A 22,938-nucleotide genomic window follows, 5' to 3' on the forward strand; every position below is an offset into this window, starting at 1 on the left:
GATGACAGCTTCCAATTCAGCTATTAGCTTTGACAACAGACAGGAGCATCTTTGGTGACCTGATCTAGGGCATAGCTCTCAAAATCATTCGGAAAGCTTAACCTATAGCTTATCTTTTCAGCTTTTCTAATGATTCTGTAAGTCATTTCATACTCTCTAAAGGCAAACAACTTTGTGTGTAAACTACATAAATGAATTTTGTTTCCTACAACTAGGCCCTGAATCCACAAATTTTGTTATTAGAAGTGGGGAGCTACCATAACAAACCTAAAATATATAGCACTAGCTACAGTAGGAAGGTGGAGAATAAGGACATAGATATTACAGACTGGAAAGCTGGTGAGGACTGTTATATCGCAGCAAAATATTTATAAAACTGTTATCTGTAAGGGCACCTGGTTGGCTCAGTCGGTTAAGTGTCCGACTCTTAGTTTCGGCTTAGGTCATGATCTCAGGGTTGTGGGATCAAGACCCATGTCAGGCTCTGCACTAAGTGGGGAGTCTACTTGAGATTCTCTCTCTCCCTCACCTTCTCCCTCTGCCCCTCCCTCAACTCACATGCACCCTCTCTCTCACAAATAGTAAAAAAACAAAAAACAAAAAAACAAAAACCTACTATCTGCAGTCTTGGGAAGTGGACTACATACTTACTGAGCCTATAGCTCTAAAGGAAAAGATGGAGACAAAAATACTGGTCTGTGTTTCAGCAAGGTCCTATTCAAGACAGATAAATTCGGGCAAGGGCTAGCCACCCTAAATCAAGGATGAAAAGGAATACAGCCCTCTGTGCCAATGGCCTAGAATTGAAATTGTCTAATTGAAATCTCTAATAATTTGAGACCACATGGGACCAAAAAAATCCATTTGCTTCTGATTCTCAAACTGAGACAATGATAGGAGGTAACTGAGGAAGTAGTTTATGAAAAAACAACTCGATGTTAATATTAAGGGAAACTGGGTGAAGGGTACACAGCAACATTCTATATTGTCTTTGCAACTTTTCTGTAAATCTAAAATTATTTCAAAATTTAAGAGTTTATTAAAACAAAAAATCCAACAACAAAAATATTGGCCCCAATTCTTTCTCAAGCCTATAAAATCCTGTTTGTTCCACCTTTAAAGAATTTTCTAGATTCCTAAAACTCCTAGATTTCTAGACACTTCTAAACTCCCAGAACTTGATCAGCATGAAGCAGGCTACAAAAGCTGCATGGCCCCAAGGAAGAACACAGTCTTCAAAACCCACTTCAGCTATGGCCTTGAAAGATAACAGACAAAGGAAATCTACCAGAAGACAAAGTCAGGAGTCCAATGAAATACAATGAGGAAGGGAGCTTCTCCCAGAGGACAGAACAGAGACTGCTACAAAGGCTAACCAAGAACTTACTCTATTGCCTTCACTGTCTTCACAACCTCTGCCTACCAAGATTTTATTACTGCTACAGAACAGCGACTCCTTAAGTTTCCTATACTTGTCTTTTCTTTTTTTTTTTTTTTTTTTTTTTTTAAAGATTTTATTTATTTATTTGACAGAGATAGAGACAGCCAGCGAGAGAGGGAACATAAGCAGGGGCAGTGGGAGAGGAAGAAGCAGGCTCATAGTAGAGGAGCCTGACGTGGGGCTCGATCCCGTAACGCCGGGATCACGCCCTGAGCCGAAGGCAGGCGCCCAACCGCTGTGCCACCCAGGCGCCCCTATACTTGTCTTTTCTAAATGGAAATTTTTATTGTGGTTATCCTACACCTGTGCCAGCAATGTATAATGATACATGTATGGAGATGGGAGTGGGGTATATAGATGAACTTGCCTTTTAGTTTTTTTAGGTATCAGACCATAAGGCACGTGGTCTAAAGCACACTTAGACTTTAGGGAGAGAACTGCACATCACCCAGAGATCCTGGACTCTCATATGGGAAGAATGATGAACAGATATTTCTAAGGCTAGAGGGGTAAACTACAGCAGACTGTTATCTGTTCCCAAATAACCGCTGTACCCTTCTGCCATAACAGAATTTGGGCTAGGCCAGATATATTTCCCAGAGTTTCTCATAATTTGATATAACCATATGACCAAATTCTGGCCAATGTGCACTGAAGTGGTGTGTACAATTTCCAGCCTAAAGGAAAGTAGTGTGCCCTGCCTTTGTTCCTTTCCCCATTCCCACCAACAGGTATGCAGAAATGAGAGTGGAGGCTGAAGCAACTATCTTGGTTCACAAAACAGAAGCTATTTATTAAGAATTATAGATCAATAAGATAGAAGGAATCTGAGTCCATGGTGATGGTAGTTTCAGATGTCACACCAGTCCTATCATCTATTCAGTTTTACATCTGTTAGAGCAACAGAACAAAAATCCCCATAAATACATAAAGTTCCTTTAGCTTTTTCCCAACTCCCTTCTGGTGACCCTTAATCTAGAATACCAGTTAATTAACTATCAACAGACTTCTGTTAAGATATTAATTGACCATTTGCAATTATGTGGATGGAGCCAGAGTATTATGCTAAGCAAAATAAGTTAGAGAAAGACAAATAACATGATTTACTCATATGTGGAATTTAAAAACAAATGATCTAGAGGAAAAAAAGAGAGGAAAACCAGAAAAGAGACTCTTTAAGTATAGAGAACAGACTGATAGTTACAAGAGGAGAGGTGGAGAGAAGATGGGTTAAAAAGGTGATGGGGATTAAGGAGTACATTTGCTGTGATGAGTAGTGGGTGTTGCATGTAAGTGTTGAATCACTAAATTGTACACCTGAAACTGGTATCACACTGTATGTTGACTGGAAATTAAATAAAAACTTTTAAAAAAAGGTATTAACTGAGGTATTTCGTAACAGTGTAGTAAGTATTCTCCCCCAAACAATTAAAAAAAAAAAAAAACCCTCCCATGATGAGGAAGAGACTGTAAGCTGGTAACTATCCTGCTGTAGGTCTATCCTCTTTTGTTCAACCAGAAAATATCTCTAAAAGATTGATGTTCCTTGCCTAGAACCTATGTCGGGTTCACATCCCCTCCCTCCTGCCCATGTTTTGAGAGAGCCAGCATGCTCACCTGCGAGGGAGGGTGGGGCAGGGAAGGAGAGAGAATCTTAAGCAGGCTCCACACTGGGTGTGGAGCTTGACATGGGGCTCAATTTCACAACCCTGAGATCATGACCTGAGCCGAAATCAAGAGTTGGATCCTTAACCAACTGAGCCACCCAGGCACCCTGGGTTCACATCCTTTTATTCCTAGGCTAACTTTTCACATGAAGAGGGTTTAAAAAAAAAAAAATCACAGATAAAGGGAAGGAAAGAATTCACAACAAAAGAGCACCCAACAAGAAACATGGGCTTAGGGGCACCTGGGTGCCTCAGTCAGTTAAGCATCCGACTCTTGGCTTAGGCTCAGGTGATAATCTCAGGATCGTGAGATCGAGCCCCACATGAGGCTCTCTGCTCAGCAGAGAGTCTGCTTCCCCTCTCCCTCTGCCCCTCCCCCTTTCATGCACATTGTCTCTCTCTCTAAAATAAATAAATCCTTAAAAAATTTTAAAAAATAAAAAAGAAACATCTGCTTAGAGTTCTTCAATTCTATTCTTCCTTTAAGTATTGCAGACTTTAGGGGCGCCTGGGTGGCACAGCGGTTAAGTGTCTGCCTTCGGCTCAGGGCGTGATCCCGGCATTCTGGGATCGAGCCCCACATCAGGCTCCTCCGGTATGAGCCTGCTTCTTCCTCTCCCACTCCCCCTGTGTTCCCTCTCTTGCTGGCTGTCTCCATCTCTGTCAAATAAATAAATAAAATCTTAAAAAAAAAAAAAAGTATTCCAGACTTTAAAAAGCTAGGATGGGAAAAGGGCAATGAAATGATCAAAGCAACAGCAATGGCCAAATATTCTCTCTATGAAGCCTATAATCTACCACCACCAAAATACTTTAAATTCTTTTTTTTTAATGTTATTTATTTGAGAGAGAGAGTGAGAGCATGATTGGGGTGGAGGGGCAGAGAGAGGGAGAGAATTAACAGGCTCAGTGCCGAGCAGAGAGCCCCACGCAGGGCTCAATCCCAGGACCCCAAGATCATGACCCAAGCTGAAAGCAGACACTTAACCAAACTGAGCCACTCAGGCACTCCCAAAATACTTTAAATTCTACCTTTAGGGGCGCCTGGGTGGCACAGCGGTTAAACGTCTGCCTTCGGCTCAGGGCGTGATCCCGGCGTTGTGGGATCGAGCCCCACATCAGGCTCCTCTGCTGTGAGCCTGTTTCTTCCTCTCCCGCTCTCCCTGCCTGTGTTCCCTCTCTCGCTGGCTGTCTCTATCTCTGTCAAATAAATAAATACTTTAAAAATAAATAAATAAATAAATAAATTCTACCTTTAGAATTCTCGTAAATTGAATCCCTCCCCCTGCCAATTTTCCATCACGAGTATAATTACCAATATAAGAAACAATGACCTGGTGCCATAAGGGTTCTTTTTTTTTTTTTTCCCTAAGATTTTATTTTCTTTATTTGAGAGAGAAAAAGAATACAGTTGGGGGGGGTGCAGAAAGAAAGGGAGAAACAGACTCCCTGCTGAGCAAGGAGCCTGACTCAGGGTTCAATCCCAGGACCCTGAGATCATGACCTGAGCTAAAGGCAGACACTTGATGGACTGAGCCACCCAGGCACCCCTAGTGCCATAAGCGTTCTTAAAGCAACTTACGATGATGAATCATTTTCCTTAGGGTAATCTTCATTCAACTCTGAGCCAGATAACATTCTTTTCCTTTTTTCAGTCCTGTAGAGGACAAAGAAAAATAAAGCTATTTAAAAAAGTCATAATTCATACCATTAAGAAGTGTAAACCAAAATACTCAAGGACAGAAACTGTGACTACTGTGCCTAGTTCTCTAAACCACATTTTGATTAATATACTGTATATCTGGGGCGCCTGGGTGGCTCAGATGGTTTAGCGTCTGTCTTCAGCTCAGGTCATGATCTCTAGGTCTTGGGATTGAGCCCCATGTCAGGCTTCCAGCTCCACGGAGAGTCTGCTTCTCCCTCTCCCTCTGCCTCTCCACCTGCTTGTGCGCGCTCTCTCTCGCTCTCTTACGAATAAACAAAATCTTTAAAAAAAATACATATACTGTATATCTGCATGCTCAGTATGTGTCACTGACATAAATCATAAATAAACCAATACTAATTACCTACTAAAAATATACTGTATACTTTCTTCTAACATATTTTACTAACCGGACAATTTCCTTTTTCTCAAAGTATTTGTCTTTCTAAAAGGCCTAAAAGACATTTATAAACAGGCATGGCTCATGACAGCTAATGACTAAGAAAAAAAAGTAAGTCTTCCATACCTATTTTCTAATAACCCTGATCTAAGAGGGGTTGATGTAGATGTCAAAGACGGAATTGTCCGGGCGACAGTTATTCCACTTCCTGCTGCAGTCTTAATTGATCCTCTACCTGGATTACCAAGAACTTTTCGAAATGGAATATCATCTTTAGTTTCCAAACTTCCTCTTTTTGAAGATGCCTGTAAGAGTAAAGTTTAACATAGCTAAATATTCAAATTAATTGGCATGCTTAATTTAGATCATTGATTCTCACGTGGAATCAATTTTTAAAAATACAACTGGAAACCCATCTCCTCAGACATTCTAGCCTAACTGGCCTGAGGCGAAGCCCATTCATCAGTTTTTTTTAAAGCACTCTAGCTGATTGTAATATACAATCTGTGTCAGAAATTGAACTTGACACTTATTTTCTTCTAGCACTCCATAAATTTAAAATTTCTACAACATAACTAGAGGCAGAAAGGAATTTTCTTTGAATACCTGACTTTTTAAGAAAGGACTTAGATACACAAGATGTGATTCTAGTGATCAGGATGAAAATAAATCTTCAGAGAAAAAAATCAAATTATGATTATGATAAAGTGACATAAATGTGAGAAAAAGGAGCAACAATGACACTTGGGTGCCACAACTTAAATGCCAAGTCACAAATACCTCATATGACTTTTGATGGGGAGAATGAAAGTGAGAAAGAGTCCACTGGCAGAAGATAAATCAAAGAGTATACCTTAAAGATACAGCAAGAACACTCAGAGTGAATACAGCAATTTAAGCATATTAGTTGGGAAATAATGCTTTTGACCAGCATTCTGCCAGTAAATTTTTACAACGAGATTAAAAGCTATGTGATTTGTCTATAGAAGAAATTTCCAATTTCTTTCTTTCTACAGAATTACGTACAATGTTAGCATAAGAAAGAAAAAATCTGAGATCATCTGAATGAATGGTTTTAAAAAGTTAGAATTTATTTTCAAATGGGTGATACATTCTGAAGATTCAAAAATCAAAATACTATTATCAAAGCCATTTCCTGAGATGTCTCATTATCACCCACTGCCATATACCCAATTCTTTCATTCCCATTTCTCTTGTCCCTTTTAAGTATTTTTCTTTATGTAAATGTAAAGCAATTTTAATTTTATCCTTTTTGTTATACAAGTGTAGCATACTATATGTATACTGTTTTGGGTTTTTTAACCTTTCTGACCATGACCTCTACTTAGTAGAAATACTTTACATCACAACTATTATATATACATATAAATAACCAAAAGTTTCAGAAATCAATACTTATCCTTACTATGTACAATACCTGCTCAATTATTTTCTATTCTGTTCCTTTTTTATTTAATCCTAGTTATGACCCATAAAATTGATTTTATAATCCCACTGATAAGAATCATTATTTGTGAGAGTATAAATATTTGCTTCTGTTATATATGGTAACATCTATATGTTTAAATAGTCTAATGGTTTAAATTTCTACCCATAGATGAATCTCAAGTAATTACACCAAGTGAAAAAGCTAGACAAAAAAAATTGCACACTGATTCCATTTATATGAAACTCTAGAAAATGCCAATTAATCTACAGTGACAGAAAGCAAACCAGTTGTGGTTTAGGGATAGGGGCCAGAGAGAAAGCAGGAAGGAAGGATTACAAAGAGGGATGAGGAAACTTTTAAGGGTTATGGTTATATTCACTTGGTTGATTATGGTGATGATTTAACAGGTATACACGTAAGTCAAATGTATCAAATTGTATACTTCAAATATGTGCAGTTTAAAGCATGTCAATGGAGGAGATAATGCTAAGCGAAATAAGTCAAGCAGAGAAAGACAATTATCATATGGTTTCACTCATTTATGGAACATAAGAAGTAGGAAGATCGGTAGGAGAAGAAAGGGAAAAAGGAAGGGGGGGTAAACAGAAGGGGGAATGAACCATGAGAGACTATGGACTCTGGGAAACAAACTGAGAGCTTCAGAGGGGAGGGGAGTGGAGGATTGGGATAGGCCGGTGATGGGTATTAAGGAGGGCATGTATTGCATGGTGCACTCGGTGTTATACGCAAGTAATGAATCATGGAACTTTACATCAAAAACTAGGGATGTGCTGTATGGTGACTAACATAATAAAAAATTATTAAAAAAAATAAATAAAGCATGTCAATTATACCTCAATTAAAATGTAAAAAAAAAAACCACAAAACCCCAGAACCTATTAAAAAAAACTAACAAAAATAAAATCTTATTCATTGCATAGCAAATGGACTAAGTAATCACTTCTCTGCACAGCCAAATAGAACTCATCAGTTTACTCACAGAATAGTTTCGAAGTTTTTCTTACTTTATGCCTGGTTTCTCTTTATAGAATAAATTTTCAAAGACATAGGACTGCTAAACTGCAATAGTACAAAGCAAGTCTCATGGCTGTCTGAATATTTATAAAGAGAAACTATTTAAAAAGCAAACAGAAGACCTTAACAAACAGTCTGGTATCATATAGTGTAGGGGTAAAGTTCCTAATGCACAACAGACCCAAAGGGCATCACAGAATTAACAGTAGCAAACATTTATAGCATTGTTAGTATATGATACTGCAGGCTAATAAGCACTTTTACATGCATTTTCTCACAGCAACCCTTAAAATATTACTGCTGTCTCAATTTTACAGATGGAAAGTAAGGCTCAGGATACTTAAGGAACTTCCTCAATGACCCATAACTAGTAAGTAGCAGAACCAAATCTCAAACCCACACCTAACTCCAAAACTATGCTTTTAAAAAACTACACTTTTCTGTGGTTCATAATGATGACCATGAGACAGAGAGTGTAAGTTATGTGTTCAGTAAAACTACATGTAAGAAGAATAGTATGTGATAAATTTTGAAAAGATTTTCATAATAATAGTTGATTATAACTTTTCTTAAAACTAGAAAGACTCAAATGAACATATACCTGATTGTCTGAGTAAGAAAGCTGCCTGTTGGTTTCCTTCTGTGAAGTCCTGCTGCCCAGAATAGCTCCAAAACTACCAGACCCTTGAGAAGGTTTCATAGCTGGTGGGGGGAAAATAAATAAAGAAACCCCAAGTCATTTATTTTAATAAAAAGATTAATCATTGTTATAGAATACTGAAAAAATAGAAGCACAAAAAAAATGAAAGTGCTTATCAACCAATTCTTTCTGAAAGTATACCTGATATAAACAGTAATTAAAATTCAGAGCTAGAGTCTCAAGCAAAAAATGAAAATAACATGCATAAATTTGGGAAGATGTAACAGAAAAATAAAATTTTAAATGCAAAATGAAAATGCAAGAAATTCTCCTATATAAATATTTGATAATTAACACTACAGAAAAGTCAGTCACTGTACGTCTATGGCATGAACACTTGACAGTGGATACCAAGGAAACATGTAATACATGAGTTGGTACTAAATGGCAAACAACCATAATTTTTTTAATTTTACAAGGAAAACAGTGTATCAAATAAATATCAAATACAAAGTAGTACTGATACATCTTCATTTTCTAATATTTTATTATATTTAAATTAAAAAGCTCTTTAGAGTCTGTCAACTCTAAAATATTAATAATAAAGTTTTGATAATAGAGCTGGAGACTAACAGTAAGAGTGGAAAACTCATTTTAAGCACTAGATTATTTCTTCAGAAAAGGTCTATAAATACATTTTTAAAAAATCAAAATATTTTAAATGAAAGGGCTTTAGAAGGGGCAGGGGAATCTGATAATACTGTATATGATTTTCTATTAGTACTTGCTGTCTTCATAGCAAGAGTAAAACCACAGAGTAAGTCTCATATAAAGACAAGTATCTAAGATTTATATAACAATGTAACTCTTTCCAATTATAATTTAAATCCTCCTCCTCTGCTAGCCATATTCTTTTGTAGAATCTTTAGGGTATTCTACATTTAGGATCCTATCATCGGAGACCAGAGATAATTTTACTTTTTTTTTTTTAAAGTAAGCTCTATGCCCAGTGTGGGGCTTGAACTCATGACCCAAAGATCAAGGGTCACATGATCTCCAGACAGAGCCAACCAGGGGCCCCTACTTCTTCCTTTCTAATTTGGATGAATTTCAGTTCTATTTCTTGCCCAAGTGCTCTGACTAGGACTCCTAGTATTATGCTCGATCCTAGGAGAGGGCATCCTTGCCTTGTTCCTTATCTTAAAGGAAAATCTTTCTACTTTTCATTGTTGAGTATGTTAGCTGAGGGCTTTTCATATACGGCCTTTATTAGGTTAAGGTAGTTTCCTTCTACTCCTAGTTTATTGAGTGTTTTTATCATGAAAGGGTTTTGAATTTTATCAAATGCTTTTTCTGCATGAAGAGGAGGATCACATGGCTTTTGTCCTTCATTCACTCATTTGGTGTATCACACTGATTTTTCATATCTCGAACCATCCTTGCATTCCAGCTGGTCATAGTACATAATCCTTTCTTAAGATTTTCTTTCTTGGGGCACCTGGGTGGCACAGCAGTTAAGCGTCTGCCTTCGGCTCAGGGCGTGATCTCGGCATTGCGGGATCGAGCCCCACATCAGGCTCCTCCGCTATGAGCCTGCTTCTTCCTCTCCCACTCCCCCTGCTTGTGTTCCCTCTCTCACTGGCTGTCTCTATCTCTGTCAAATAAATAAATAAAATCTTAAAAAAAAAAAAAAGATTTTCTTTATTTGAGAGAGAGAGGGTGTGCATGTGAGTGGGGAGGGTCGGGGGAGGGAGAAGGACAAGCAGACTCCATGCTGAACACTGCACCTGATGTGGGGGCTCAATCCCACGACTGAGATCATGACAAAACCAAGAGTGGGATGCTTAACTGATGGAGCCACGCAGGTGCCCCAGTACATAATCCTTTTAATGTGCTGTTGAAATCACTCTGCCAATATTTTGTTGGGGATTTTTTTTTATCAATATTCACCAGTGATACTGATCTACTATCTAGTAATATTCTTTCGTTAACTATTGATGGCAAATACTGGGAAGATTATTGCTCACCTGCATGAAGTCTGTTTTGATGGACTGCATCTAGAAACAACCTCATTTCCTCTGCATCCTTACTTGGTACTTTATCAATAGACAAGAAGCTGTTATCTTGTAGAGTTAACATTAGGCGGCTTTGTTTCGCTCCACTAGGTCGAAGCACCACATTTTTAATGTTATGACTTAGCTAATCAACACAAAAGGAAAATTATGTTGTTAAAAATGTACGGTAACAAAGTATAGTAAGTTGTATAAGCAATACTAAACTTTGTATTTTCTAAATTATATTTCTTAGTCTTTCCTGCATTAGTTGAGGGTTTTTTCCCCCCAACCAAAAAGAGTTTCCATTTCTTGATACACTTAAATCAAAGATTTCACTTTTAGGAAAGGCAAACACCTATTATTAAAACTTATTTTACAAAGTAACCCTGGCACTATTGATTTTATGGTAGGGAATTACATATTTTCGGGTATAGTTATAAAGCTATAAAAACTAGTGAGTTAACAATTTCAGAGCCTAGATGGTTACACTTCCACTAGTTTAGAAAGCCGTACTGTGTTAGAGGCTTTCTTTTTCTTTCTTCCCTTTAAAACAAACAAATCAACAAACAAAAAACAAAAAACTTGTAAAATATCCGGCAGTTGGTTTAGGTAGCTGTAATTTAAAAGAATCTATTAATCTAAACTATAATCCTCAAAAGAATTCCACCTCTCAAAAACAAATTAAAAAAACCCTTTATCAATGTAAGAAGACATCTTTTTCTTTATATACATATGAATATATACATACATATACACATACATACATACGTATACATTTTTTTTAAACTCTATTTTTAAGTAATCTCTACACCCAATATGGGGCCCAAACTTATAGCCTTGAGATCAAGAGTCCCATACTCTACCCACTGAGCCAGTCAGGCACCCCCATCTTTCTTTCTTTAACTGTCTAAGCAGGCTCATTTAACTTTCATTCAATCATGAAGATCATGAGCACTCTGGAAATTCTCTTAGCTTACTTCTTCCATTCCCTAGAACTGGTTCAATAATGTCTTTTACTCTTCCAGATTCTTGGTTATGTATTATGAAGTGATAACTTTTATTTTCTCTTGGATGAAATTTTTCCAAGACCCAAATTAAATCTTGCAGTTTACTACCTAAATAATTCTTGCCAATTAGGCACCTTTATTCTCTAATGTTCTCCCTCAGCAGGCATATACAAAGGTTTCAAAGGCTGCCTTTTGCTGAAGACATACCCTTTGAATAGCATGAAGAAATAAGTAATAGCATTTTACATTTTTTAAAACTAGAATTGATCTTTGTCAGTTTTTAAATAAGAATGAAAATATAATTTTATCAGACTTAATTTATATTCAAATTTTAAATGATATATATATTCGAAGTAGGTCTTAAATTCATGTCCTTGAGTAAAAATTCTATCATAAAACACAATAGCTTCAGAGGCTTTAACTCTAAAATATTTAAACAAGGAGTTTAACAGGCAAAAGGAAAAGAGATCACATAAAACCACTATTTCAGTCAATATACCACTTTTTAAAAATGAAAGTTAAATATATAAGGGGAAAAGTTTGCTCATGAACAAGCTGAGAGAATAATCTTGAACTTGAAGTCTTCAACAACTGAAAATCCTATCAACCCCGTAATTTTATTAACTACCATATGGTGAGGTCTTCCATCTTTTCTCTAAGTCCAGACCTCTCTGTTGGAGTTCCAATCCTGTTTACCTAACGCCTACTAGATACGAACATCTGAATGCCTGACACCTCAAACAACTCATTTCTCTTAATCCTCCCACTCCAATTCCTTCCCTCTGCTCTCTATCAAGACATGGAAGGCACTGCCATCCACTCAGAAACTTGCGAATCTCCCGTCTTTTCTTTCTCATCCCCCCTAAATCTAATGAGTCAAGCCTTCTTGAAATCTCTTCAAATCTATCCTTTCCTCCTCTTGTTTCTTCCTACTGTCTTTTCCTTTGATTAGGACTTTTATTGCTCATCTAAACTCCCATAATAACCTCCTGTATGTCCTTATTCTTCCATTATCTCTTGAAATAAAGTCATCTGCCTAGCTCCTAAATGAATCTGAACTTGAGATTCTTGGTTCCTTAGTATGACAAATAGTATGACAAATAAGACACTTCAAGATCTGGCTCCTTTCTAGCTCTTCAGCCTCCACTTCCGCCATGCACTCCCTACTGTCCATTTATTTTAAAATAATTTTCTGGTTCCCTGAGGGTTGATTCACACTTGCGTGTGTTTGTCCATGGATAGAAATCACCTCTGCCCTACCTCCCTGTCTGGCAAACTCCTACTATTTATACTTTAAATGCTCAGGACACAAACCACTCTCTTCTTTGCATTACTTCAGTGTCTCTGAAATATTTTTACATCTGAAAATGTTTCTGATTACACTTAAGTTTGAGAAGAAAAGCATCTCATTCAACTCTGTATTATTGGCCCTTAGTACAGTACCCACCACAATATTCTATAGGTGGTTAGCAAAATAAATGCTCAACGGAAACTGATCTAGAACTGCAATGAGGCTGAAATCACAGGCAGAATCCTCATGCTCCTAAAGAACTGTTTGCTTAAATATTTAAATATTTACTGACTGCTAATTTAGGCTGAGGACTGAGAAACTGAACCTCTATTTGAAAAGGAATCGTTCTTTCACTGAGATGAGCAATTAGCAGATAAATGTATGTGACAGAAACTACTATTGTTTCTATTACCCATGTCACCACCTCCAATCTATTTAAGAGTACCTTTGATACACAAAATCATAAGTAACTTATTTTCATAGCTCAAAAGCAAAGAGGAATGGAAATTTTACCCCAGCTCTAGGGTTCTCAAGCATAAAATTTCATAAATTGTTATTCAATAGAGTACTTCAGTTTAGAGTGAATTATTATACTTTTGTATTATCTAATTAACAAATTCAGAATTTTAAAGTGCAGAACAATATGATTGCTTTCTTAAATTCAAATCATATCAAGATAAGTAGCTCTTGGCTGCACAGAATAAACGGTACAGAAGTAAAAACACAATTATTTTTTGCAGTGATAAAATAATGAAATTCCTCAAAAGTTTAGTTAGAAGAAAACAGCAGTAAGAATGACCTTGAATAATCATCCTTGAATGGCCCATACCACAACCTTTGGCAGGATTATTTAGGAAGTAGGCATTAGGTTTTAGAAGACCCTAGTAAGTCCTATTAAAAGCTAATATTACACAGTAATGAATCTATTATATATACTAAGGAAAAAAAGGGAATAACTGAAGTTATCCTAATGTGGTTTTTAAAATAGCTTGATAGAAAAGTATCCAAACTCAGTTCTTCTCAGCTTCCTCCTAGTCTTCTTTTCAATAACAGTGACTACTTCCTGCTCTTTATTATACACCATCAACAATGCTGTTGAATAATTCATAAAATATGCACGCAGAACTATTACTGTCCTGGAAATAAGAAGAAATGTTAATCTAGGAGGAGGCCTACCATTACACTTACTATGGTAAAGGGAAGGTATTCACTAAAAGGTATGATTCAAGATCTATTTCACATCAAAATATGGTAAATACCTGAAATATCCTTGGAATTCCTCCCGTATTGTAGTGAACTACTAGGCTGACTTTATTCTCTTTTTCCACAATTTCAAAGGACCCTTCTTTCCATTTTGTAATTCCAGTCTGCATACTTCGAATTCTGATAGGACCGTGTATCTTCAGAGGAGACATACTTTCTTTGAAATAAATTGCTTCTAGCCAAATTAAAAAGCAAAAATACACCTTCACCTGACAGATTCTAAGGAAGAAAAATAAAATAGTAAGTTACAATTTACTGAGATAAGAGTGATTAAGAGTTGAAAGAGCATTTAATAAACCACGTATGTCCTTTTCTCTATTTCAATAAACCACTTTTTATTAAGCATCCTCAAAGACCTTGATTAGCTGATAGCCACAAGAAAGACAACTAAATGTCAGTGAATGTCAGTGACTAAATCTACCCACCTTTTATTTCTTCTCTACATGTTCCCTTCTTTGCCATATGTCCAGTATCTATGCCCTATTAGTGCTTAAATTTTGCATTTTGCACCATTAATAACCATATTGCTGCCACTAAAGGCATGTCAATCAGGAATACTAAAGATTCCATTATCAAAGTGATTACCCACAGCAATACAGCCAACTTTTATCTTCCTTCATGAATGCTAAAGGGTCTTGAATTTCAAATATAAGTTAAAAAATATTTTCAGTCAGCTGACTCCATTTCTTAGAATAGAGCTCTTCCCAAAATACCAAATCATATCACAAAACAATTCCTTCTACCAGTCCATAGTGTAAGCATATCCACATATATGGAAGACAACTAAATGAATTAAAAAATTGTAAGAATAATCAAATTAGTTTAACTTCCAGAATTATGTTGAGAAAGTAATTTATTCTCTAGGCAAAACAAACTAACAACAACAAAAAACTCTCTTCCTAAGAACCACCTAGCACTTATGCTTAATATTACCATAAAGTGGAAAGAATCTTTACCAATTTTATCTTTGACAAATATTCACGTTTCTGAATGAACTTCTAAATACTTAAAAATTACTTAAGCAATAACAGAATATCTAAGACCTTCAAACTAGCTTACCAATTATCAGCAAGTAAATACAATTACAGCAAAGAAGGTTAAGTAGTGTCATGTTTTATATGTACATACATAAACATACACACAATTGTCTAAAATTATTAAAACATTTTATTTATACTCTTTTCAAATCTCTAAAAACATTGCTAATACAGGGGCGCCTGTGTGGCTCAGTCAGTTATGCGTCTCCCTTCGGCTCAGGTTGTGATCACAGGGACCTGGGATTGAGCCCCCATGTCCTCCTTGGGTTCCCTGCTCAGTGGGGAGCCTGCTTCTCACCCCCCCCACCCCGCCACCCCCTCCTTAAGTAAAATCATTAAGAAAAAAATTAAAAAACATTGCTAATACAGACTCTTGCTTATAATTTAAGAAATTAAAAATCATCATACTTCGCTTCTGCCTAAACAACTAGAAAAGCTTTTAAAAAGTAGTATACAAAAGAAAAACATAGGAGACCTAGCTATCAGGAGCCAGCTGTCCCTAATTTATAACTTCCCTTTGTAACTTTTAGTTTTCTCAACTATAAATAGGAATAGCAAATGCCATAGTGTTGCATAACTAAATGAAATAGCACACATTAGGCACTAAACAGACAAAAACTTTAATATGAATGAAATTAGTGTCCACTTTCTGAATTTATTCCTTGCCTATCACACCTTTCTCTGAAGACCTCTGATAAATAAGCTGTTAATAGGGATCAAACTCAACTGCCTAGAGGGGCCATACAGGTGACATGACTTAAGCAGGCAAACTATGAAAACTACTACTGAAATCTAACTAATTTTACCATGTAGAATTAGTCAACCCAGTTATTGCCAGATCATCGAACTTCTCAAGAAAATGAGTTCCAAATATTTATGTAAAACTGCCCATTTTAAATTGTGGGCAATGAATTCAAATTCATTTTTAAAAGCTACAAATCAAACAAAACCCACATATAGGCAGGATACAGCCTGGGGCCCCCTAGTTTGAGGGCTCTAGGTATACTATATATCAAATAACTGGGAATAAAATTTCAAAGAGATGTGAAAACACTATGAATAGTTAAAAGGTGTTATGCATTTTAAGTCCTCCATTACTATTCACTCATTTCATCAAATTTCTTGAATGCTTACTTCGGCCCAATTTAGATAGCATAATTTGCTAGGTATACGAATCTATCAAAGTAACAGAGTCCACTACTGTTTATAGACCTGTCTGTTAACATGGCACTGCTCAAACTAGTAACTACAGAATTTTGGACGAGCAATGTGTGTAATACTTTTTTTTTGCAATTAATAATTTGGGGGGCGTCTGGGTAGCGCAGTCGTTAAGCGTCTGCCTTCGGCTCAGGGTGTGATCCCGGCGCGTTATGGGATCGAGCCCCACATCAGGCTCCTCTGCTGGGAGCCTGCTTCTTCCTCTCCCACTCCCCCTGCTTGTGTTCCCTATCTGGCTGGCTGTCTCTCTGTCAAATAAATAAATAAAATCTTAAAAAATAATAATAATAATTTGGTGCTTCGTTGTCTGGATGTGTCCTAGACTTTTTTCCACTCTGCTCTGAACACTGCCAAGAATATGTGACCTCTCTCCCACCCCAGTTGCCCATCCAGAAATATGAGTTATCTTTGATTTCTCTTGATGATTACTGGTATTGGATTGGAAATGGAAGATCACAGTAGAGTCCCATCAACTCAACCTCCATACACCTTTCAGACATCTTTATTATAATGAACTGTAGATCAAATCACATCACTCTCCTCCTTAATATCATTCAACAGCTCCCCACCGCCCTCACAATAAAATCTAGACTCATTAACATGACATAAACACCCTTCATGATTCAGGCCCTACTTACCTCTCTATCCCTACAAGCCCGTTGCCAAATCCAGCCATATGAACTATATAATTTCCCCCCAAAAGCCTTATGTTTTCATGCCACTATACCTTTGCGTGCACTGTGGTTTATCTCTGGAGAATTTGTATGTACTCTCCCCATCCCCCTAAAACTCCCCTTGATTTCTTCTCTTGGCTAAAAAATGAAGGCTCAGCTTAGATGTTATCTTCTTTAAGAAGCCTTTCCTAGCTACCTTTCACTCTTTGTCTCACCCCATATCCACACCGCGACTGTGTCAAGCTTCTGTATTTTTGTTGTACCCTGTGCTTACTTCGAGTATAACATTGTATCATAAACTGTTACTTCTTTGTCTCTATCTACACTTCCCTATTTGAAGACAGGGAATATGTTCTTTAAACTCTTGAGTCCCCACTATGACAGTGTCTGACATACAAGAAATAAACTTATTCAAGAATAATGAAATCAGCACTATCCCTTATTCAGTTTGCTGCTAAAATACACAACAGCAGATACTGAAACCATAAATCCCTCTTAAATGGCCAACATAGGATTATACTTACTAAGCTCTTTATAAAATACCACTACGCACTGTACTACATATAACTCATCTTTTGAACACTGCATCTAAGCCTTTTCTATGTGCATCTGAACTCCTCTACTAAATGCAAAGCTGTCCTCACATCAAAATTCAATGAGAAAAATCATTTGTGGAAGAACAAGAATTAATATGCAGTTACATAATGCATTAAAACAAAAGCATCAGTAAACTTGCTTAAACTGGGATTCATATTATTCATTGTTCAATGAAGAAACTCCATTTTAAGAGTTGTGCCAAATTCCCTCACTTTCCTTATATGTCATTATGGGTCAGGGTACCAAATTAAGAGAGAATATAAAACCCCGTTATCTTAGTGTTTTCTTTAAAGACCAAAAGTAAGTAAAGGTCAATGACCTTAAATTCCTCTAACAAAGCATATTTTTTAAAATTACATTATTTAACAAAATTGGAGATGAAGATTTCGAAGTTCACTAAAGCATATGAGAAATAAAAAAAATTTATTGGTTACTTCTGTTTTTAATTTCTCTGTACAATTCTCAAACATTTTGATGCAAACTTTTAAGTATATCAAATTTTAATTCAGATATTGAAATTTCCTTAACCATTTCTACTAGCAACTTTTCTTTCCTCTAAGGAAAAAAAAAACCCCAAAAGGTAGAGGACATAAAATTTGTAAACCAACAAAACTTTTTCTTAATCCCTTAATTTAGTCCAATCCTAGCTCTTGCACTAAATGAATTAACCATATCTACTTTTGTACATTCATTATACTATCAAGGTTTGCCCTATCCCATTAATAGAAAAAAACTAAGTTTCTTTTTCAGTATGTAGCATGATCCAGTAGTAACAGTTAAACTTTCTATGAACCTAGGACAATGAGGCTTCTTTGAACTCTACAATGCTAATTCCTTAACAAAGCAATATTACTAAGACAAGCTATAACAAAAACAAATTATTCCTTAAGTAGGTCCAAAGAGATTCCTTTCCCTTTTTTCACAATTATTAAAATTACTGTCCAACTTTGAGCATTCTATGAGAGCTCGCTCAATCAATATCGACAAAAATGTTTCTGTACCCTGTACAGTTATTTAAATGTACATATTTTAAGTACTGCTCTGAAAACATCCTTATCTAGGGGGTATTCTGTGGCAGAGCAAGCATGCTAAAACAAAACCATTACTACAGAACAGAAGAAAGAAAACTTAATTCTCGCCAATTTGCATACTCTTGGAAACATATATCCAAAATAAAAACATTACTTACTTTTCAGTGACTTTTACTGAAAAACCCTATGTAATAACAATTCACCTTTATTCTGATCCTTGTGCCAAAGGCAATGCACTCTTCTTGGGGAACTACTCATATTTTGCAGCTATGCCAGTTCTCCGGAAGCCATCAACTCAGCTAAAGAAAATACAAGTGTGCCTTTTTAAAAGAATCCAATTTACAAAAATTAAAAAGAAGCAATCATTTATACAACAAAGATGAACTCTTTTTGATTATTTAAAAACTACAAGCTACCTTACTGAAAACATTTAAAATATAATGCTTAAGATACACACATATACACACAATCAATGGAACTTTAGGGATACATCTGTTGTGCAAAATGAGGGAGTTCAGGCCTGTACCTTATCCATTTGTGTTCTTCGTGTATTTATTCCTGCTACATTTTGAAACTAAGAAGGCAATGAAAAAGAGTATATTCTTTGTTGACTTTATAAACATTGTTACATAATGAATGATGTCTTAAGTCTCAAAATACCATTTCCATGATGTGTTGATACAAATTTCAAAAGGTAAGTAAATTTGGTTTTTACTTTTCTTTACGGGTTTCTCAAATTTAGGCTCTCTAAGCCTCAACTTTCCCTGAAGTTCTAACCAAACATCTTTCACTGCCCTCTAGAATGCTACAATATCAACTAACAACTCATTTGTTCACTTGGCAAAAAAATAACTGAGCTACTTTAATTTGACGGCACTGTGGAAAGAATACAAATGTAAAGATGATACAGTCCATGCCCTCACTATCAGAGGCTCCCAGACTTCTCTACATTTTCCTTCCACCATCATTCAGGCAAAAAAATTTTAGCATCAGCTTTATCCTCCTTCTCATTCATCTAAAACCCAGCCTTTTCATAGCTGCTACCCTGATTCAGAAGCTCCTCATTTTGCCGTCACTCCCACCTAATATTTATTATGCAATTATTTACTAAGCATAATGCTAAGCATCATCCACGCATTATCTCATTTAATTTTCCCAATAATCTTGTAAGACAAGGATTATTATCTCTATTTTACAGATAAGGAAACTGAGGCTTAGAGATATTAATTTATCTATGATTAATTTATCCATGTCTCCATGGAGACAAAACTAAGTCTAACACCAGAACCCACATTTTTAACCACTACCACATTCATCCTCATCAATGACTTGCAGCAACAATCACTTTCCAGTTTCCATTCTCTCAGGATGTTTCTAGCCAATGAATCCTGTATTGCATAATACTCTTTCTAAAGAACTACTCTATGTCTTACCAAGTTAAGTATGCACTATTTGTCTCCTTAACTTTCTCCTTAAGTGAGGGGCAGGACAGGAACCGGTCTTATTTTTTTTGTACTACAACAAAATACAAGCACTTAGTAAGTGCTAAATACTTGTTACTGAAGCCAATCCCCCCCCAAACATTTTTTTTTTATTTTATTTTACTATGGTAAAAATACTTAACATGAGACCTATCCTCTTAACACAACCTTAAGTTTACAATACGATATTGTTAATTATAGGTACAACGTTGTAAGGCGTATCTCTAGAATGTTTTCATCTTGCTTAACTGAAACGTTCTCCCAAACATTTTTAGCAGCTCATCACTACACATAAAATAAATCCAAATGCCTTTCTGTGTTTGGCACTAATACGCTTCCTATATTTCCTATTTTTCAACACAAATCCTGTTCTATACACACAAATTATTAAATTTAAATATTTTCCACATCCACCAACAATAACTTACTTAAATATGGAATTTTCCTTTACTTATTTTTGGAAATCTCATCCTCAGTATGCTCATAGTTTAACCTGTTGTTAAAATACATAAACCACTGCTCTGATTTCTAAGAGCTTTCTTTCCTAAAAAGATCTATAAAACAAATGCACACAGATAAAATTAGTATATGACTAAAAGGGAGAAATCGACCTAGATAAAGTTTATCTTCAATTCAGAGTCTAAAATCTGAATGATTTTTATGACCTAAGAATGAGTAAAATCATCCATAGCCAGAAAACGCTTGGGTTTTTTTCTTTTGTGTCCTTTAATTTGTCTGAAGAGAGAAAAGGTACTTGTCACCAGATGACAAGATTATCAGTAAACTAGTGCTTCTGAAAGACATGATGGTTTCTAACACAAGCTCCAGTTTACTTATTCACTTAAATTCTTGAGAAATAAAAACGAAATAGCTACTAGCATATATTCTAGCAGGAGACAGGCTTTAAATAATCACACAATATATAATTACAAGTTCTAAAAACTGATACAAATATAAAGTACAGGGCATGACAAGACATTATAACAGACTATCTGATTTAAGACTTGGGGATAGAGGGTAGAGGCAAAGGCTAAGCTAATATTAAAGAATGAGTTAATCAGGGATGGTCATACTGGAACAATCAGCATGTGCAAAGGCCCTGTAGTTGGAAAATAACTTGGTGTGACTAAGGAAATGAAAAGCAGTGTAGGCTAGAGTTTAGTGAGCAAGAGGAGGCTGGACCAAGATAAAGGTAGTGAAGCCGGGAAGAATCAAGTTATGTAGAATCCTGTAGACCACAGTAAGGATTTTGAATTTTACCCTAAATGTAATAAACATTAGTTTAGTGATGGGAAATCCACTGAAGAGTTTGAAGCAAGAAATAACATGTTACTGTTGAATGGAGAAGTGATACAGTTTGGGTTTGGGGGACAGTAAAAGAAGGAAAAATGAAAGAAAATAGGGCAGACAAGAGAATACTGAAGTGATTCAGTTTACAACAATTACAATAACAATTAATGCTCACTGGTTATTTACTATATGTCATGCCCCGTTTAATTCTCATAACAATCGAATAAGGTGATTATTATTCCCATTTTACAGATGAGAATAGAGGGAACTCGTGACATTAAGTCCAGGTGAAAGAAGATTGTGGCTTGAACTCGAAAAGTGATACTGAAGATGTACAGAAACACATTCAGACGTACAGATGACCCTTGAACAACATGGGTTTGAAATGCATGGAGTTACATATACATGATTTTTTTTCCAGTAAATACAGTACTGTAAATGTATTTTCTCTTTCTTACGATTTTCTTAATAACACTTTTTTGTCTTAATTCTAAGAAAACAGTGTAAAATATATATAGCAAACAGAATATGTGTTAAGTGACTGATTATGCTATTGGTATTCCAGTCACCAGTAGGGTATTAGTAGTTAGGTTTGGGGGGAGTCAAAAGTTCTATGTGGATTTTCAACTGGAAGGGGTCCGTGCCCCTAACCCTCAAGGGTCAACTGTATTGGATATACAATAGAACTTCAAACACAAGGGATGAAGGAGACATCAGGAATGGAGTTCAAGTTTCTAGCTTATGTAAGTGGATAAATAAATGAATATGCCACTTAAATGAAATAGGGTACTGAAGACAAAGAATTTGGGATACGGAGAGAAAAATTAAGACTTTGGTTTTAGATGTATTATATTTGAAATTCCTAAGAAAAAAATCAAGTAGAGATGTCAAGCAGACAACTGGTTATTTAGATTTAGAGCTGAATATAAAGGGAAAAAGCTGGAAATTAAAATTCTTAAGTCTTCAATATACAGGTGGAATTTAAAGCTTAGGGCAGAAGAGTAAAAGGTCAAACAAGACCCTAGCACTAAACCCAGATATTCCATTTCACTCCATCAAACATCTCTCGCTGTGATCATCGATTACTTTGATGTCACCAGGCTTTACAGTCCTCATTCAACTTTACCTTTCAACAAAATTCAACACTATTGATTACTTCTTTCATCTTTTTTACCAAAGACTTGTTCTCCTCTATACGGTTATTAAACACGAAGAATCCCTCCGTGCCCCATCCTGGGCCCGTTTTTTCCTAGCACTACACTCTCCTTAGGCAATTTCATCCACATGCATAGCTTCAGTTACTATCAACATGGCAGACGACATACATACATTAGTTTATACAGCCTGCCCAGAACTCTCCTTTGAGTTCCAACCCACTAAATCCAACTGCCTCCTTGACAGCCTGTCTTAGGCATCTTTTCCAGTTAGAGACTTGTCAGATAATGCCCACCCCCCCCCCAAAGGCATTTAAATAAAGCCAAAATTTTGAAAACAATTACCACAAAACCACTACTAGCCAACTCTCCAGAACACAGGATTTTGTCATTAATGATCATTTCCTTTCCTGGATCATGACCTAAAATAGGTAAACCTGACAACCTGATCTGATAGCTAGAACATGGGGAACAACCAACTGCACGACAAAATACAATTCATG

The 22,938-nt window shown here is 36.1% G+C and overlaps 1 protein-coding gene across 7 annotated transcripts in view; it reads right to left on the minus strand.

Annotated features, from left to right (window-relative positions):
- The window catches only part of USP37 (ubiquitin specific peptidase 37), an 83,308-nt gene that overhangs the window by 59,587 nt on the left and 783 nt on the right, over positions 1-22,938 (minus strand). For 3 of the 7 annotated variants that reach the window (XM_048214151.2, XM_026491945.4, XM_026491949.4), the window contains exons 2-7: positions 18,669-18,809; positions 13,950-14,172; positions 10,366-10,537; positions 8,300-8,400; positions 5,340-5,518; positions 4,691-4,765 (exon numbers count right to left, since the gene is read on the minus strand). In XM_048214151.2, coding sequence (XP_048070108.1) covers positions 4,691-4,765; positions 5,340-5,518; positions 8,300-8,400; positions 10,366-10,537; positions 13,950-14,105 — 683 coding nt within the window. In that variant the 5' untranslated portion in view covers positions 14,106-14,172; positions 18,669-18,809. The remainder of the gene's footprint in view (positions 1-4,690; positions 4,766-5,339; positions 5,519-8,299; positions 8,401-10,365; positions 10,538-13,949; positions 14,173-18,668; positions 18,810-22,938) is intronic. The other 4 variants (XM_044381167.3, XM_048214152.2, XM_057304794.1 and 1 more) reach the window with 2 other exon arrangements.

This window comes from Ursus arctos, unplaced genomic scaffold, assembly GCF_023065955.2.
Source record: "Ursus arctos isolate Adak ecotype North America unplaced genomic scaffold, UrsArc2.0 scaffold_1, whole genome shotgun sequence".
NCBI lineage: Eukaryota > Metazoa > Chordata > Mammalia > Carnivora > Ursidae > Ursus > Ursus arctos.